General features: G+C 38.1%; 1 protein-coding gene across 3 annotated transcripts in view; it reads right to left on the minus strand.

Annotated features, from left to right (window-relative positions):
* Positions 1-20,666, minus strand: part of wdr33 (WD repeat domain 33) — a 197,542-nt gene that overhangs the window by 44,076 nt on the left and 132,800 nt on the right. For 2 of the 3 annotated variants that reach the window (XM_028793089.2, XM_028793093.2), the window contains exons 11-15: positions 13,805-13,915; positions 13,559-13,653; positions 12,428-12,514; positions 12,197-12,339; positions 6,043-6,195 (exon numbers count right to left, since the gene is read on the minus strand). In XM_028793089.2, coding sequence (XP_028648922.2) covers positions 6,043-6,195; positions 12,197-12,339; positions 12,428-12,514; positions 13,559-13,653; positions 13,805-13,915 — 589 coding nt within the window. The remainder of the gene's footprint in view (positions 1-6,042; positions 6,196-12,196; positions 12,340-12,427; positions 12,515-13,558; positions 13,654-13,804; positions 13,916-20,666) is intronic. The other variant, XM_028793092.2, reaches the window with a different exon arrangement.

The raw sequence follows: 20,666 nt of genomic DNA on the forward strand, positions 1-20,666 counted from the left end.
TTTAAAGAAGGCAACATACAATCAAATACATTTTTCTGGATACATTACAGATATCACAAATAGGCACCATGGCCCATTTTAAGGTGCATTTTACGGGAACTTTGTTCTCAGAGTAATAATCAACAGATATATTAATGTAAAGTTTTTAACTAATAACAAATACATATCTTATATGCACACTTAGGGAAGGATTTAGTGTTATCCTATCCAGAATCTTATGTTTGCATACAGCATCAATGATATTTTAGTAAACATACTTAAGACTAATATTACAGTACAGTAATCCCTCGCTGTATCGCGCTTCGACTTTCGCGGCTTCACTCTATCGCGGATTTTATATGTAAGCATATCTAATTATATAACGCGGATTTTTCGCTGCTTTGCGGGTTTCTGCAGACAATGGGTCTTTTTACTTCTGGTTCATGCTTCCTCAGTTGGTTTGCCCAGTTGATTTCATACAAGGGACGCTATTGGGGGATGGCTGAGCAGCTACCCAATCAGAGCATGCAGTTAAGTTCCTGTGTGCTGATTGGCACAGTGACGGAGCGCCGAATTCAATTCCACTGTTTTAACCAGGAAGTCTCGTCTCGCTCATTCAGCATCAACGTGTTTCGCTGTGTAAAGAGTTAACTTTTGTGCTCTTTTTTGCTTATCTTTGTGCATAGTCAATCCCTTCGTTATGGCTCCAAAACCATCTGCTCCTACTACTGCTTCAGGGGCCATGCCTAAGCACAAATTGAAGATGCTAACGTTTGCCGAAAAGGTAAAAGTTTTGGATATGTTGAAGGCAGGGAACAGCTACACCGCTGTAGGACGCAATTACAGCATCAATGAGTCCACGATTCTTTTTATTTAAAAAGGAGGAAAAGCATATAAGATCTACGGCCACAGTGTCCTTTAACCATGGCGCAAAATGAGTTGTAGGTGGATGTAATAAGGCGGTAGTCCGGATGGAATCTGCTTTAGGGATTTGGATTGAAGACTGCAGGAAGAACAACAACGGCGGTGCTACACAATCGCCTGAAGAGGCTCCTTTAGAAGAGCTGTAACGCTCTCCTTTGCTGTGCAGTAAAATTAAACTCATCGTTATCGGACAAGTCATCGTGTCATTGTTGGTGAGTAACCATAATTAATTTTCTACGTACAGTACTTATTACATGTACATAGTTTAGTGTCACTGTACACACATTTTACTGTATACAATTTTTCTTGCATTGTACGTATTTGTTGCTGGTGGCCTGTTTGTCGTAATGGCTGTAACATATGTGATATTGGAGACGCTCGATATCTTTAAAATAATATTTAGGTTTTACTGTATATAAAACAGTGTTTACATACGTACATAATTTAAACGAATCTTACCTAATATCTAAGAGAATACAAAGGGTTTATGCTGTATAATTGTGCGGGAAATGTTTATAATAGTGTGGGAGAGTTTATAAGGGCTTAAGATATATAAAAATAACCATATGATCATATGGTTTTTACTTTGCAGATTTTCACCATTCGCGGGGGGTTCTGGAACGCAACCCCCATGATCGAGGAGGGATTACTGTACATTATTTGAAACAACTGTTAAGATAACCCAAGCAGAATTCAGTAAAATGACCAAAAGCATCATTAGCTGCTTACACAATTCATATTCAGCTTAAATGTTGATTTTTGAAGAGTGTGGCCCTTTACGTTTTTCAAATAAAGAATTGTATGGTCAAAGATCTGATGAAAGTTTTTTTTTTTTTTTTTTTAAATGATCAATGTTGACTATTGGAGTTTCATATATCTGAAGCTATGTACTCTTATAAAACTCTATTTTGAATAAATAAACATTCTTTCCTAAAATAATTATATGCTAGTACTCTTACCAATTACATCAGTTACTTGCTTCAATCCTTTAAAAAATCAACAGCTTTTTCTATAGTACTATGGTGTTGTACCATGTCAGCTGTTATGGATGTAATGAGAAGTCAAGCAAAATGACACATTTTATTGGCTAACTAAAAAGATTACAATAGGCAAGCTTATGCAAGATGTAGAACCTTTCACACCCCTTCTAACCCCCTTTATTTCTGATTTACTGTTAGCAATCTTTTAAATTGAAGTCTATGAATGATGTTAAGTGCTGTTTGCAGTTGCGTCATCTTTGCTCAGGGTTCCAATTAAGAACTTTGCATTCATGGAGAGGTCTGCAAAGGTGTCAGTTCATTTTTGTTAACACACCTGGTTAGCAGATGAAATTATGAAATTGTTTAATACTGGATAACTGCAGAGCTCAAGCAAGTGTCCTTCTGAGATAGAGGTGTGGAAGTAGCAAAGGGGTTTCTGCATTTCTGTTAAGTTATTTAAAAGAGAAGGTGAACGGCAGCTTAGAAAAATAGGACAATACTAGTCTGAGTAGTACAGGTCTTACAGCACATTCAGTTGAACTGTTACACAAATAAACTATCATATACATGTAGTCCCCAGGTTACAGACATCTGACCTATGACTTACAAACGGGCCGCAGCTACGATGCATGCGCCTCAGTAACTGCCACTCTGTCATCTTCGGCCTGGGGACACTGCAAGCGGTGGCTGGATAGAGGCTGGAGGGGGGCAATTTCGTTGCCCGTGCAGTGTAGTGTCCCTTGGGCGGCTCCCGGTTTCACTGTCCATCCACCACACACGGCTGCCCTGTTCATTCTTGGTGGGTGGCTGGTAAGAGGTGGCTGGATGGAGGCTGGAAGGGGGCGATTTCGCTGCTCACACAGTGTAGTGTCCCTCGGATGGCTCCCGGCGGCAAGCGGTTTCACTGCCCGCCCACCACACATGGCTGCCCCGGGGCGGGGGGTAGCATTGTAGTGTGCATCGGATGGATGCCTATTGAATGGGGGCGATTTACTACCAGCCTTTGGCTGCACCGTGTTTGTTCTCAGTGGGCGGACACTGCAGGCAGCATAAAGTAGTGGAGGTGACTGTGAGGTGGGCTGGTGATGAACCGCACTTCGATGCCCCCATTCATTCTCAATAGCAAGCCTGCTTGTACTGTTACATACATAGCAGGAAGTTGTCTCTTGACAGTACATCAGACTTGTTGATGACTGGTGCCTTCCTGCTGTGATAGCATGTACAGTGCTGTGCAGAAGAGCTCATCTTAATCTTTTGTCTTCACCCTTCAACAATGTCTCTAAAACACAAATCTGATGCAAGTGCTGGTGATAGAGTAAAGAAGAGAAAAACCATAACCATTTAAAATAAAGTACAAATAATATAAAGGTCAGAGAGAGGTGAAACTCCATCATTCATTGGCATAGCACTTGGTTACAGTCGGTCAACAACAGCATTTATTAAATTTATGTACCTGTTCCGACTTACATATAAATTCAACTTAAGTACAAACCTACAGTCCCTATCTCGTACATAACCCAGGGACTGCCTGTATTTCATTTTGTGTGTTAATGACAAAAAATACTGCACTGAAGTTTCTTTTAAAGTTTTCCATTTGCTTTTTCCCCCTATTTACTTAGGGGCTTTTATACATTAAAGCAAATTCCTGATACGTAGGCTACAGTTGGTCCAGAATGCTGATGCCTATATTTTGGTTGGGGCAAGAAAGTCTGACCCTGTATCTCCAATTTTAGCCTCTTTACACTGGCTAAATGTTACTTTTAGAATCGATTTGAACATTTTGCTGCTGGTTTTTAAAAATCAATACATGGGTATGATCCCACCTATTTATCTGAATTGTGTGTTATACACCAGCCATCCAGAGAGTTTACATCTACTAGTCAGTTGTCTCTTATTGTCCTTCATGCTAAGTGCAAAACTAAAGGGGATAGGGCTTCTGCAGCTGCTGCACCTTATCTGTGGATTTTTTTTTTATCTAAATACATTAAGGAGTCACCTTCAATTAAACTGTTTAAAACTAAAGATGCATTTATATTCTCTGGCTTTCTGTGAACTTCAGTGATATTGATGGTTCCTTCCTCATAGTCATTTATTTGTTTTAATTTACTGCTGGTCTGTATTGTGCTTTATTGTATTTTATTGTATTTATTTTATTTATGTTTATTGTATATTTCATTGTAAAGCACTTTGGCTACAGCATTACTGATGTTTTTTTAAATGTGCTATATAAATAAATTGACATTTCTTTTACTATTATGACTTTACAGCTTGCACCACACTAAGATTTCCAGCTTGAAAATAAATTGCATTCACATAATTTTAATCTATAATCTTTAAAAATGGATTTAAATGACTCTAGATGATCATTTCATCCTGTGATAAACATTAGCATTAAGAAGTGATTTTAAATAAGTAGTACAGACTTAATTCTGCTTGAGCAGATTACAAACATACAGGTGCTGGTCCTAAAATAAGAATATCATGACAAAGTTGATTTATTTCAGTAATTCCATTCAAAAAGTGAAACTTGTATATTAGATTCATTCATTATACACAGACTGATGTATTTCAAATATTTATTTCTTTAAATGTTGATGATTATAACTGATAACTAATGAAAGTCCCAAATTCAGTATCTCTGAAAATTAGAATATTGTGAAAAGGTTCAATATTGAAGACACCTGGTGCCACACTCTAATCAGCTAATTAACTCAAAACACCTGCAAAAGCCTTTAAATGGTCTCTCAGTCTAGTTCTGTAGGCTACACAATCATGGGGAAGACTGCTGACTTGACAGTTGTCCTAAAGATGACCATTGACACCTTGCACAAGGAGGGCAAGACACAAAAGGTCATTGCTAAAGAGGCTGGCTGTTCACAGAGCTCTGTGTCCAAGCACATTAATAGAGAGGCGAAGGGAAGGACAAGATGTGGTAGAAAAAAGTGTACAAGCAATAGGGATAACCGCACCCTGGAGAGGATTGTGAAACAAAACCCATTCAAAAATGTAGGGGAGATTCACAAAGAGTGGACTGCAGCTGGAGTCAGTGCTTCAAGAACCACCACGCACAGACGTATGCAAGACATGGGTTTCAGCTGTCGCATTCCTTGTGTCAAGCCACTCTTGAACAGGAGACAGCGTCAGAAGCTTCTCGCCTGGGCTAAAGACAAAAAGGACTGGACTGCTGCTGAGTGGTCCAAAGTTATGTTCTCTGATGAAAGTAAATTTTGCATTTCCTTTGGAAATCAAGGTCCCAGAGTCTGGAGGAAGAGAGGAGAGGCACAGAATCCACGTTGCGTGAGGTCCACTGTAAAGTTTCCACAGTCAGTGATGGTTTGGGGTGCCATGTCATCTGCTGGTGTTGGTCCATTGTGTTTTCTGAGGTCCAAGGTCAACGCAGCCGTCTACCAGGAAGTTTTAGAGCACTTCATGCTTCCTGCTGCTGACGAACTTTATGGAGATGCAGATTTCATTTTCCAACAGGACCTGGCACCTGCACACAGTGCCAAAGCTACCAGTACCTGGTTTAAGGACCATGGTATCCCTGTTCTTGATTGGCCAGCAAACTCGCTTGACCTATTTTGAGGAGGAAGATGCAATACGCCAGACCCAACAATTCAGAAGAGCTGAAGGCCACTATCAGAGCAACATGGGCTCTCATAACACCTGAGCAGTGCCACAGACTGATCGACTCCATGCCACTCTGCATTGCTGCAGTAATCCACGCCAAAGGAGCCCCAACTAAATATTGAGTGCTGTACATGCTCATACTTTTCATGTTCATACCTTTCAGTTGGCCAACATTTCTAAAAATCCTTTTTTTGCATTGGTCTTAATTGATATTCTAATTTTCCGAGATACTGAATTTGGAACTTTCATTAGTTGTCAGTTATAATCATCAACATTAAAAGAAATAAACATTTGAAATATATCAGTCTGTGTGTAATGAATTAATCTAATATACAAGTTTCACTTTTTGAATGGAATTACTGAAATAAATCAACTTGTCACGATATTCTAATTTTATGACCAGCACCTGTACTTTTGCATTAATAAGGTTTACACAATCCAAACACTATGGTTGAAAATTAAAGTACAGTGACAAAAGGCTGTGAAATGTACAAGAACTTAAATTTTAAGATAATTATAAGCACTTTACCTCCAATAGTAATGGGTTTGTATACTGCAAGGCAGCCATCTCCTGTTCAATCTCTGCCTGAGTCTTCTTTTTTACTTCTACTTTCTTTTCATCCTTTCGTTCCTTTGGGAGCTCACCAGGAGGCAAAGTAGGAACCTTATTCTCTGCCCAAGCCTGCAGCAATTCAAAAGTGAATCTTTAACTAAATGGACCAAAAATAAAATTTAAACAAAACCAATAACAGCTAATAGATTACCACAATAGAAATTCCAACACACATAACAATACTATCTTCAGATATCCTGAAAGATTCCAAAAGATACTATGACTATTTTCCTCTCATCATCTTTCATTTTTTATAAGTGAGATCAACTAAAAGCATGTAACAATATTCTTTTAAGTTAATTTATATCACATAATATTAAAAAAATGGTAAACCCTAAACATAAAATATTCCATATATGCATCATTTAAATAGCAGTCAAAGACAAGTAGCTCCATTTCAGCTTCTGTCTGAATTACTGAGGAGCTAAAAGGTCCCCAGAATGAGAAAAAGACAACATTCAAATTCAGTGACAGAGGATCTAAGGAAAAAGAAAAAGCTGGATGAAGAAAAGGAAGCTTACACAGCTAAAACAGAAAAACTCATTCAGAAAAACATGAGACATCTGCAATGGACTAGGCATAATTATTTGAGTCAGGTACTCTGGGCCTCAAGTGCTAGAAGGGGATTTGGACAAAACTAACACATTGAACTAATTTTTTAACGTATCTTTCCTTCTACTGCCACCTTCTTCCTATATGTACTCCCTCCACACCATCTACTACATTAACTACTCATACCACTTTAACTACAACAGCCAATATGACTCCACCTCTGACCATCAGAATTGGATGTCCATAACTGAAGATCAAGTAAGGAGACAACTGAGGAAGCTAAACACAGGAAAACCTGCAGGACCACTTGGAATCAGTCCTCAAACTCTTAAGGCCTGTGTTGACCAACTCTGTGCTGTCCTCTGTCCCGTATTCAGATTATCTCTAAAGCTCCAGAAAGGGACACAGTTGCTGCTGTAGAAAACATCCTGCATTTTTCATGTTCCCAAGAGTGCATGTGCTTCTTCACCTAATAACTACAGACCAGTGGCCCTTACATCATGAAGACCTTTGAGAGACTGCTGCCAGACTATATGAGTCTTCTTGTGGTAGAGCACATTGACGTACTGCAGTTTGCCTGTCAGACAAAGACTGGAGCGGAGGATGCAATTGTCTGTCGGCTCCACAAGGCTTAATCTCACCTGGACAAAACTGGCAGCAATGTGAGGATTATGCTTTTTGATTTCTCCAGTGCCTTCAAAACAATCCAGACAGCCCCGTTAAGAGGTAAGTTCATAGTAGTGCTGCGCGGTACGACAAAAATTCTGTATCACGGTATTTTTCAAAATTATACCCGTTTCACGGTATTCAACGGTATTTTTTTCCCCCATGCATGAGTGGATGTTAACCACATTTTCCACTGCAATTACTGCAGTAGACTGGCTAAGAATAACCTATTCCACTGTCATGAGAATTGTACATTGTACAAAAAAACATTTTAATGTGCACACAAGTATTAATACAGGTTTGCATGGCCCCATAAAGTGACAGTTTTCAAGGGGGTGGCATTAATGAAGGGAAAGAATCACATTGCATGACAGTTGCAGTCAAAATATAGAACCTTTTTATTGAACAAATTTTGCAGACAACTTAATTTATAATTTTGACAACATATTTTCAACCATCCAAAGAGGCATTGAGACTTAGTAAAATATCCAGAGGTGCTTGTCAAAAGTTGTATTGCACTGAAAAAGTCTTAGAAAAGGAATAAATAGTAAATATTTTTTGTAAACCAACTACACTTTCTGTTAATGTTAACAATCTCTGTCCACTGACACATTAGCTAAATGGAATGTAATGGCGTTGGTTATCTCGATCCACCACTTGCTTTTTTGTCGTAGGCAGTGCCTCTAGCAAATGCGTCTACAAGTGACGTCTGACTTTAGTGTCCTCTAGCTTTTTCAGTTTTACCTGAGGATGTGGAGGGTGCCAATCTTAGTTCCATACATTCATGGTACTACAAAGCATGTTGGCGGGTAAGCTGGTGCAGCAAATTGCTTGTGTTGCCACCTCCAGCGACAACTTTAGCTCGGCAGCATTTGCAGTAAATAGTTGTTTGGTCCACATCCAACCTTTTAAAACCAAAGTATCTCCAGACAACAGACACGGCTCCTTTTTTCGGCAAAAGTTCTTCTGTGTCATCATGTTCAACTTTATCGTTTGCTACAGCTTCAGTTTTGGAATATTCTCTGTCCATTTTCACATGCATGATTAGCGGTGTAGCAGTGAAAAAGGTCCTCCCTTAAACAGTATCCCGCTGCACTACGTTCCAAATGTTGTTTAGGCTATTTAAACCGGCGTTGCGGTATTAGAAAAATCCATATCATAACAAAAATAAACGGTTTTCGGTATGAACTGGTATACCTCCCAGCACTAGTTCATAGATATACAGGTGTGAGAACCTATGGAGGCCTGGACAATGGACTGTCAGTCCAGCAGACAGTTGTCTGTGAGATTCAAGGACTGTGTTTCTGAAACAGATGTGAGCAACACTGGAACACCACAAGGAAAAGTACTGTGTCTCTTTTTCTCTTCACTCGGTACACCTCAGACTATAAATATAACACCAGTTCATGTCTCTTGCAAAAACTCTCAACTGATTCTGCAGTTACTTATTGAGAAAAAGGATGAGACAGAATACAGGAGTCAGGTGGAGAACTTTGTTTTGTTGGTGCAAAGAGAATTGTCTGTATCTTAACATCAGCAAAACCAAGGAACTGGAAATTGACTTTTGCTGCACCAAAGAGCCTCCAAGTCTGTCACTACTCAGGGAGTGGATGTAGAGGTGGTGTGCTCAGGAGTGAATACTTGCAGGTTCACATCAATGACAGTATGGACTAATAAACACAGGGGAAGTATAAAAGAAAGGACAGAGTAAGGATTTTTTTTCTTATGAGACTGGGTTCTTTTAACATGGCAAGTAAGAGCTTTCACATCCTCCAAAATTCTGTGATTGCCAGTGCAACTTTCTATGTTGTAGTGTGCTGGGGGTAACATCACTTCAAGAGATGCTCAATTAATCAATAAGTTAATTTAAGGGGTGGGCACAGTTATGGAAGACACAAACTAGACCCCCTGGAGGTAGAAGCAAAGGAAGAAAAAAAAAAAATCAAAAAACTGAGTGTCATTATGAACAATCCAGCACATCCTCTCTATGACGTACTACCAATTAGCACTTTCAGCTATTATTCAGAAGAAGTGAAACAAGAAATGCTACTGGTGCTCCTTTATACCAACAGACATGTGCCTGTATAATGCCTCACTGTTACTGTGAAGTCAGAAATTTCCTTTCTTTTGTAATTTTCTACCTTTTAAGTCATTCTGGTGTGTGTTCAAACCAGTGTGTGTGTGTGTGTGTGTATATATATATACTGTGTATATATATTTATTTATTTATTTGTTTATCTATTTATTAAAGAGCTTCTGTTAAATTTTTATTTGTCTGGTATGTATAAAATAGTAAATGCAACTTTGACAGAAAACAAACTTAATGAATGGCATTTTTTAGAAAATGTTAATGTACATTTAAAATTTACCCTGTGAATTGAATTATGTCTGGCAATAGACTAATATTTTCCCTCATCTATGACCCCGAAACAGAACTTGAGATGAAATATCAGATTTCATTACAGTAATCCCTCGCTATATGGCGCTTCGCCTTTCGCGGCTTCACTCCATTGCGGATTTTATATGTAAGCATATTTAAATATATATCGCGGATTTTTCGCTGCTTCGCGGGTTTCTGCGGACAATGGGTCTTTTAATTTCTGGTACATGCTTCCTCAGTTGGTTTGCCCAGTTGATTTCATACAAGGGACGCTATTGGCAGATGGCTGAGAAGCTACCCAGCTTACTTTTCTCTTTCTCTTGCGCGGACTTTCTCTGATCCTGACCGTAGGGGGATTGAGCAGGGGGGCTGTTCGCACACCAAGACGATACGGACGCTCGTCTAAAAAGATTATCTTCACGTTTCTATCTTTTGTGCAGCTGCTTCCTGAACCGACATGCCCGGTGCTTCGCATACTTAAAAGCTCGAAGGGCACGTATTGATTTTTGCTTGAAAAACAAACTCTGTCTCTCTATCTCTTCCTGCTCCTGACGGAGGGGGTGTGAGCTGCCGCCTTCAACAGCTTTGTGCCGGCGGTGCTTCACATACTTAAAAGCAAACAGCCCTATTGATTTGTTTGCTTTTTTTCCTCTCTCTTTCTGACATCTGCTCCTGACTTGAAGAGGAAGATATGTTTGCATTCTTTTAATTGTGAGACGGAACTGTGATCTCTGTCTTGTCATGGAGCACAGTTTAAACTTTTGAAAAAGAGACAAATGTTTGTTTGCAGTGTTTGAATAACGTTCCTGTCTCTCTACAACCTCCTGTGTTTCTGCGCAAATCTGTGACCCAAGCATGACAATATAAAAATAACCGTATAAACATATGGTTTCTACTTCGCGGATTTTCTTATTTCGCGGGTGGCTCTGGAACGCAACCCCCGCGATGGAGGAGGGATTACTGTATTTCCTCCTCCTAAATTGGGACAAAAAGTAACTTCCAGCTTATCTTATGATATAGTACTAGGCCAGAATAACAAAACATCATCTAATAATATAATAATAATTCTTTACATTTGCATTTGCTTTTCTCACTACTCAAAGCGCCATCCACAAAGGAAGGACCCGGTGTAGTTTTCCCATTTCGAACAGTTGTGATGAACGCAAAAAAAAAAACAAAAAAAAAAAAAAACTTAAATATTTAACTGAAATCCCAGTGCGCAATTTTTAAAAGTAGTGGGTGCCTACGTATAAAAAACAAAAAATTAATATTCAATGATGTATGGTGTTGCTGCTGTAAAAATCCGGAAGACATGAGCTATATAAAGGCGGCATATTTATCTATCTGTCAGTGGCTAGGTTACTGATTAAATGTAACATATAAGAAAAATGTGGCATACTGTAGAATACAAGGCACTTTTGAGTGAAATGGAGGCTGCATTATTGATTAAATCTAACGTATTAAAAAAAAAAAAAAAAAGTGACATATTGTAGAATATGAGACACCCTTGAGTCAAATGTAGTCTACAGTACATTTAAATATTCCCAGACTGCAAACAGTACTGTTAGCAGTTCACCCCAAATTTGAGAAACTGCTCAAGTACACAAGAAAAACAAATATTTTCCTACACAAGTTATCCAAATACATTCCAATTTTAGCTGTCAAGAACATGGAAATGTAGCTTTATTCACCATCCTAACTGCTACTAAATTATTACTGAGCATAACAACCAAAAAATTGTGTTTGGCAATGCTGTAGTAATGCTTCAACTTGCTACTAGCTGATATTGTTAAAATAGTGGGATGTGAAAAGTGGGCAGTTACCCTATGCTAAAATAATGTCCATGTTTGAAGTAAAGTTAATCCTTCAATTTGCAACAAAATATGAAATCAGTTGTTTTCTCAGGTCAGTTATGTAATCTAATATAGTCTATTCACCAAGTATCAAACTCACTAAATTTGCTTTTCTTCAGAGTTATAGAAACTGGAACCTGTCCTGACTACATGGGATACAAGGCAGGAACCAACCATAAACTAATTTGAGAGCTAACAAAAAACATCTCCACATCACCACAATACCCATATGTGTTTTTGCAGAATTTGAAAAAAAAGTAGCAGTTGATAGTTATGCCAATGTTAAAACCTCAGCTACTATTTTAAACTGCACCCAGCACACTGCTTTCATTGCTATGTAATGTATATATAAATGCACATACACACAGATTGACATGATAGTAATGCATAATACAAATAGAGGCATGTGCACAGTAATTAATATTTCTCAAAAACACAGATGCCTTTAAAATTGATCCCTAAGCCTACTGCCTTAATAGCAAGTTTCATTTATACAGTATATTAATAAAAAAGTTCACAGTTCTACTTAATAATGCAAATGTGTCAGGACACGAATCATAATCCACAAATGACAATAGATAATATCATAAATACTCATTTACAATTTAGTAGACACTACCTGCTGGAATTGTGCTGGGATGGGTTTGGCATAAGGAACCTTCTTCTGTGGGACTTTCTTCTGATCCTTCTGCATTACTTCTTCCATTCCCCAATCTAGTCCAGGGATTGTCATCTCAGTCTCAGTTGGCTCCTCTTTACCTGCTAACATAAATAACACAAATAGAACCTCCAAGTATTTTCCAAGAACCTAAATTTCTTATTACAATACACAAAATAAAAAAAAACTCACCAGCTTGTTCCTGCTCCATAGCCATCTTTAACTGTTCTGGAATCCCCATACCTGGTATGGCAGCCAAATTATTCGGCTCAATGTCATCTAGAATCATAAGACATGAAATGCAAGTTTAAAACTTTCCTACTTCTCAGTCAACATATATAAGCAGACATTTTATAATATAAATTTACAGCAGATATCAAAGGCTACTAGTGTGTTTTCTTTTACATGTTATATGCCAAATGGGCATTATACTGTACTATACGTAGAAGGAGAGAGAGACAGTCTTACAAAATCAGCAGATGTTGCAATTGTTGGAGAGGAGATATTCACGCAAGAACAGACTAAACTGGAAGCCTGGGGGTTTAAAGTCTAATGCCCTGGTCACTACATCACACACTTGCTGTTCCACCTAGAAAGCTTGTCATGTCTGTATACATACAGAGCAGTTCATTCTTCTACCAATATTCAAGATGTTCAGATACTGCTCTGCTGCTTTAATTTAGGTATAGCTGATGCAGAAGACTTAATACAAATACATGCTTATTACTGGAGGAACACTCTTTTAACGTCCATGTGACCTTTTCTTCAATCACTACAGCTTTATTTTCACATCACAAAGACTTACATCAATCGAGCTGAAATTTGTGTGCACAGTAATGGAACATCTTTCTCATCTTATCTTTTGCTTGATAAAAAAACAGTTTTCAGAAAAATAGAGCTATGCTACTTAATCAACACTGATGTGACAAAACCTTTCATTTAAGTACTTTGGTGTTAATCCCTGTCTGTAAAACCCAATGGTCAACAAAACTAATATCAATGTCAAAGAGTGGAAAAATGGGCTAAGAAAGGAAGAAGTTGTATCAAGGCTGAACAGATAATCATAAAAAAAATCTTTCTGCACAGGTTTCAGTTTTAGAAGAGCAATTCACACACCACAAGTGACTAATCAGATATAAAAATATTCAAGATAATTCTTATAATTTCTTTTTCTAAGACAAAAAGAGGTGTACTTCAGAGCAGAGGGAAAATAAAATGTCTAAAAATGTAATTTGCTTCCATCACAAACCCTTACAACACAAAGAGAGACTGCTAAAAACAACACCACAAAAGAAAATAGTTGCAAGAGAGCCAAAAATGTACCATATTCTACACCATCTTCTGACATTCCTGGCAAGAGGTTTAAATTGTATCTGTCCCTCATTTTGTCCCCAGGTCGATTCCGTGTCCAGAATTTACTATGAAGGAAAGAGAGGATGTTCAAAACCATAACAGGCAATTAAGTCTAAGATATTTTTGTAGGAAATGAAGACGGACACATAAACACGTTCATTGCTTTTGTGCTTATGGATGCATTACACACAAACTTCCTAGCACACTTGATCTTACCTTGTATGGTCATTAGACCCAGAACAAAGAATGTGACCAAGAGGGTGCCATGCCAAACTCCAAATCATTCCTTCATGAGCCATTTCCATGCCTCCCACTTCTTTTTCAACACTAAAAGAAACGAATACATTAAATCTTACCAGTGATAAATCTTTTTGTCACTTCTGCAGTTATTTGCTTTAAATTGAAAAATTAAATTATGCTAAAAGTAGAAAATCACAAGCAACTTTTGACCCAAGGCCAGCCAGTTTGACAAAATCAACAAAATTTACATACACTAAATGAACTGAATAAAAAATATGAAAAACAATATATGTTTGGAAACATTTTCCAATGAAAATGGATACTGACAAAAACCTGTACTTATCACATAATTCCAATTCTACATATTTCTGAAAATACTGGCTTCTTGTATTCAAACCACATATTATTAAATAAAACTGTATATTCTAACAAACTGACTTACTTTCACAGAAAAGGGAAGTTTCAGAAACCAATATGATTTTAGGCTAGGGTTAAAAAACTAGTTTATGCAATTAACATTTTTAACACAACAAACAAGATGAAACATGACAATAAAAACATCTATAGTTGGATGAATAAAGTAACAGAAGATCTGAAGGAGATACAGGACCAACCTGTATGGAGAAGGCTGATAAAGCTCATCAACCCCACATAGAAGTGGGAACAGATGAAATGAAGATGATGATGCGATTAGTTCATGTCATGGTTAAGCCAACAGTTGCTGTTATTCTAAGCATTTGACTTAAACAAGAAAAAGTATTTTCAAAATATTTTATTCATTAATATTTTTAACTAATAATATAACTTATCTGTTCTAGCTTATGAGATACATTTGCCTAAACTGTGTTACTGTAAGTCCTGCATACAAATGATATATGACTAACCTTGGCCATAATGGGGTCTAAATGAAGTGAGAACTTCGCAGTTATAAGAACTTGAAAAGTCTGCAAAGATCAAATCATAACATCCTAAAATTGGATTCAGTGCAGGATATATAGCATTTCAAATTTATATTGATTTTACAGCCAGAGTTGTTTCATTAGCTTATAACTTCCACAGCTTTTTGCATGAGCTGCAGCAGCTCAAAGTTGAAAACTATGGCTAATGGGCATTTTTAAAATACAAGATGCTTGATATTAACTGTATCAAAAACTGGAGGGAGTGATTGCAGACAGTTTCGACAGCAAAAGATCATCATTTAAGTGGTATCACTTAAAGAATTTGAAACATTTGATTTAATGTTCTTCATATTAAAGCACTTTCAAATTAAGATTCATAATTGATAAAACAGCACCTATAATCAGATGTCTTAGCAATGCAGTGTTGTCAAATTTAGAAATACAGACTTTACTTTTTTTCTAGATGGAGTAAAGAGTGACTCATTAGAACATTGTTGTGAAAGGCTTACATGCTATACATCCTAGCACCAACTGCCATTCCAATTAAGCATTTTATTTATTTAATATTTGTTTTTTTTTGTTTTTTTCTTCAATTGTGGTATGGATGAAAATGAAATCAAGCCCAGTTTCTGCCACTACCTGCTGGTCCAGTATACTTAATTAGATTCTTCAACAGTTATGGGTTTCAATAAAAAATGTTTTATAGGTATGCAAACAATAATACAATTTATGAACACATTTAAACATTAAGGAAACAGGAAATGTCATTTTAGGTTTGTATATTGTTGCCTTAAAAGTAATGTGTATGGACTAGCTATAATAATGGAGACTAACCCTTTAATATTATTATTCAGACTGCTGTGTGGTTCAACCTGATTGGTGAATCAATACAAGCCAGAAAACAGAACAGGAAAGAGCTATGTCTTGTATTGTGTTTTCTTAACAAAGGTACCATACGCACGCAAATGAGGTTGTTCACTGTGTAAGTGAGGGAGAGAAGCTGTACTTTGAGCAACAGAGGTGAATACTTGCAAATAAAAGTATCTGAAAAGCAGAGAATTAAAATGTGCTACAATGGATAAAATGAGCATCTATGTTAATTATGTGAATCATTACTTTAATTACATTAATAAGTAATATGTATGTTTATTTGTGGGGAAAAAGGTTCTGGTCTGAAAAGTATGCACAAATAAGAAAACTGCAATAATTTTATTTATACAGTGAAACTGATTTTAGCCATATTAGTCCACTCCTAGTATAACTTAAAGAAAATGTCAAAAATTGTGATTGCTCTCTCTACCAAAATTATACTCAGGGAATATAATTTGCTACATTCCATCAAACTGCTAGTTAAAGACTTGGACTGCATCTAGAAATGTATAGCCTCGGTGGACACCTGGGGCCATTTTTAAGAATGGCTTGGATTTTAAGAAAGATGGTTTGAAAGTTGTTACGCTTATCAATATGGATATTTATTTAAACATGTTGTTTTATTGCCTTTTGATTCTATCTAAATTACTTTTGTTTAACACTTTCTTTTTACCTGTACAGAGCTGATCTTCAGCTTTTGTAATGCGGTGCTTTCATAAGAAATGTCACACACAGAAAAAATTTATTTTTAGGAGGCAATGTCCAGTTTTTAACTCTGGGATATGAAACTGCTAACTGAGGGATCTTCTTGGTTTGAACCAGCATATCCTTGAGACCACAGGCCACTGTATTACACAGTTGAGACAGGATTTCTACAAACGTCTAATAACTTAATCAGTTTGCCAATTAACAAACATAAAATCACTGAACCCTATGTCTACTGTTTTTTTTTTTATAGTTTTTAACTCAGATCTTAGAAGTTACTTAAATCTTATCTCTGATACGAGTTTAATCAATCGATGTAGAGTAAAAAAAGACTTTCAATTTCATAATTAATTTGGCCTATTTTTCTTCCATAATGGTTTCCCACTTCTCTTCCTCAACTGGAGTACTTTAGAAACATTAGAAGAATCTAGACGAAAACAGGCCATTAAGCCAAACAAAGCTTGCCACTCCAATTCACTTAATTCTTCCAAAATAACAAAGTGCAGTTTTGAAATTCCCTCAAGTCCTACGGTCTACCACACTACTTGGTAACTTATTTCATGTATCTATGGTTCTCTATGTAAAGAAAACTGTCCTAATGTTTGTGTGAAATTTAACGTTGACATGTTTCCAGCTGTGTCCAATGTTCTTGATGACTTAATTTTAAAGTAACAGTCTTGATCCACTGTAGTAATTCTGCACATAATTGTAAACACTTCAATCATGTCTCCTCTTAATCTTCGTTTGCTTCAACTGAACATTCATTTCAAAATAGGCTGGCAAAACTGAATACTTTTAAAGAACAATATTTAGTCCACAGCAATTTCATGCAGTTTTATTTTATCTGAAATGAACAAATGATCTCTGGGTAGGATCAGTTTAAAAAAATAATAAATAAAAAAGGTAATTTGGCTACCAATTCAGTCAATTTCAAATAAAACATATAGCCAATATAATTCAACTTCAAATTAAAACAAGAAACTTCGAGCATTCATTTAATAATTCAATTAACATAGAAGACACAACTAACCAAGTATTAAAACAACACTTCATATTAAAGGAATACTCTATCCAAAAATTATATTTTTTATGTGTTAACTATAACTATATACCTGGTGGCATGGATCGTGAACTATCTTACAGACAGACCTCAGTATGTGCATCTTGGGAACTGCAGGTCTGACATTGTGGTCAGCAGCACTGCAGGGGACTGTGCTTTCTCTGGTCCTGTTCAGCCTATATACATCAGACTTCCAATACAACTCTGAGTCCTGTCACATGCAAAAGTTTGCTGACGACACTGCTATCGTGGGCTGTGCTATCGTGGACTATCAGGAGTGGGCAGGAGGAGGAGTATAGGAACCTAATCAAGGACTTTGTTAAAAGGTGCGACTCAAACTACCTACACCTGAACACCAGCAAAACCAAAAAGCTGGTGGTGGATTTTAGGAGGACCAGTCCCCTCCCAGACCCCGTGATTATCAGAGGTGACTGTATGCAGAGGGTACAGACCTATAAATACCTGGGAGTGCAGCTGGATGATAAATTGGACTGGACTACCAATACTGATGCTCTGTGAAAGAGAGGACAGAGCCGACAATACTTCCTTAGAAGGCTGGCATCCTTCAACATCTGCAATAAGATGCTGCAGATGTTCTATCAGATGGTTGTGGCGAGCGCCCTCTTCTACACGGTGGTGTGCTGGGGAGGCAGCATAAAGAAGAGGGACGCCTCATGCCTGGACAAATTAGTGAGGAAGACAGGCTCTATTGTAGGCATGGAGCTGGACAGTTTGACAACTGTGGCGGAGCGACGGGCGCTGAGCAGACTCCTGTCAATCATGTAGAATCCACTGCATCCACTGAACAGTATCATCTCCAGACAGAAGAGCAGCTTCAGTGACAGACTGCTGTCACTGTCCTGCTCCACTGACAGACTGAGGAGATCGTTTCACCCCCACACTATGCAACTCCCCAGTTCCACCCAGGGGGGTAAACGTTAACACTATACAAGGTTATTGTCTGTTATACCTGCCTCACTCTCTCCACCTTGCACTTCTTTTTAACTTGCACTGTGTTTTTAATCACTCTTTAATTAATATTTTTATCAGTATGCTGCTGCTGGGAGTATGTGAATTTCACCTTGGGGATTAATAAAGTATCTATAATTTAGATAGAATCAAAAGGCAATCTACAACATATTTGTAGTGGTGGAGGAGAAATATTTTTAATCTCATGTTTTCTTGGAGAACAGACAAAGTTTGATTAAACAAGACTCAATGGCAACCAACGCTAGACACCAACAAACTATATCTTAAACATCCATGAAAAAATCCTTAGAAAAAAAATCTCAGATTACTCGTGTTACATAATCTACAAATCAAGTCAAGTCATGTGCTGAAAATGAGCAAAATGCATGCCTCTTCATACAGGCTTGCTTTTTAAATACAGTACTCTTGACCATTAAAGAAGAAGAGGAGGGTCTGAGGTGGGTCTTCAATTGATAAATGCACTACTTTCACTTTCTAGTGTTATGTATTTATCAATATTTTAGCAACATCAAATAATCAATATCCATATTACTAACCGAGAATGCTAAACCGGATGATGGACGCAGGCACATCCGGCAATGGGCCGTAGCTGCAAAAAGACGTACTGCGCAGGCGCAAAAAGAGTCCGCGAGAGTCGGCTGAGGAGCCGAGAAAGGCGGACAAAAGAGTTGCGAGAGAGGCGGATGAGGAGAAAGGCGGACAAAAGAGGGTGACAGAGGCGGATGAGGGTCCGCGAGAGGCGCAGGCACAAAAACAGTCCGCGAGAGTCGGAGAAAGGCGGACAAAAGAGGGCGACAAAGGCGGATGAGGGGCCGCGAGAGGCGGACAAGACCACAGACAAAAGGAGTGAGCACATACAAAAAGGAGTCACAGAAATGAGGCGCAACAAGCACCGAAAAAAGGAAAAGGCACATAAAAAAGTAGTCAAACGCGGGCAAAGCACGAAACACATTGCACACGAAACTAAACACACCAAAAAAAAAAGAACAGACGAGCGCACAACAGCAAGGCACGACCACACCCCCCCCCCCGCCCTACAGGCACGGGACGGGACGGGACACACACCAAGAGGGGGATTCAACAAGCCCATGGAAGACAAAAAAAAAGAACACAAAACCACCCCACAGACCCTACAAGCAAGGGACGGGACACACACAAAGAAGGGGATTCAAACAAGACACAGGAACACAAAAAGAAAGAAGACGCTCGCGCAACAACAATCCCCCCCACACATCCATAAGAAGTGACACCCAAAGCCACATATTCTAAAGTGAACGTCGACACCTTCACACTAGGCAGCATAGGTGTCGGCATAGGTGTCAGCATAGGTGGATGTCCTTTCAATAAAGCACTATTAACCGTTCAACTGCAGAAAAGGATACATATTAACAGTGAGTGCGATCCTCCTTATTACTTATCCATATTTCGCATGCTGAGAAAGAAACAAGTCATGAATACACGGTCACGGGTACAAAACGATTCGGAAAGGATAACGGGAACAAACACACGAACACGAAAGAAACAAGAAAATAGACGGCGGCGCATAAAACGCGCTTCTGAAACACCGGGAGAAAAAATGTCTCGGATCAAAAAACGCAAAGCACAAGTGACACCGTTACAGAGACGTGCCCAAATGGACAGACGCAATTAACGTAGACGCATTCAGCGCGCGTGTCAAAGTGCTGCATCGAAAGAAGCACGATTTCAAACCGAAAGAGCTCGCGTATCAGACATACAAAAAAGGGAGCGAAGAGACAGAATAAATGAACGGAGACGTGAACAACGCGCAAATGAACTGACAGAAAAAAAAAAAGCAAGACGCGAAAAGCACCAAGCTCAAATGACCGATGATTATCGCATCTGCTACAACCGGAGTGGCAGCAAATCTGTTAATAAATGGTCGTACATGTCACTCAATATTCAAAATACCGGTCCCAATCACAGAGACATCAGTATCCACTATGAACATTCACAGTAGCAATGCCCGAGACATCCGTCTTGCAAAACTGATAATTATTGATGAATGTACAATGGCATCCAGTCACTTACTCAACACCATTGATAAACTTCTACAAACGTTGATGAATAATAATATTCCATTTGGAGGAAAAGTTCTTTAATTAGGAGGAGATTTTAGACAATGCTTGGCTATTGTTCCACATGCCATGCGCTCAGCTATTGTTCAGTCCACCTTAAAATACGCAGACAATTGGCATTGCTTTAAAACAATACAGTTGGTACAAAACATGTGATGTCCAGATCCAGAATATAACAGTTGGCTAATACAACTGGGAAATGGTACACTCACAAATAC

Source organism: Erpetoichthys calabaricus, chromosome 2, assembly GCF_900747795.2.
Source record: "Erpetoichthys calabaricus chromosome 2, fErpCal1.3, whole genome shotgun sequence".
NCBI lineage: Eukaryota > Metazoa > Chordata > Cladistia > Polypteriformes > Polypteridae > Erpetoichthys > Erpetoichthys calabaricus.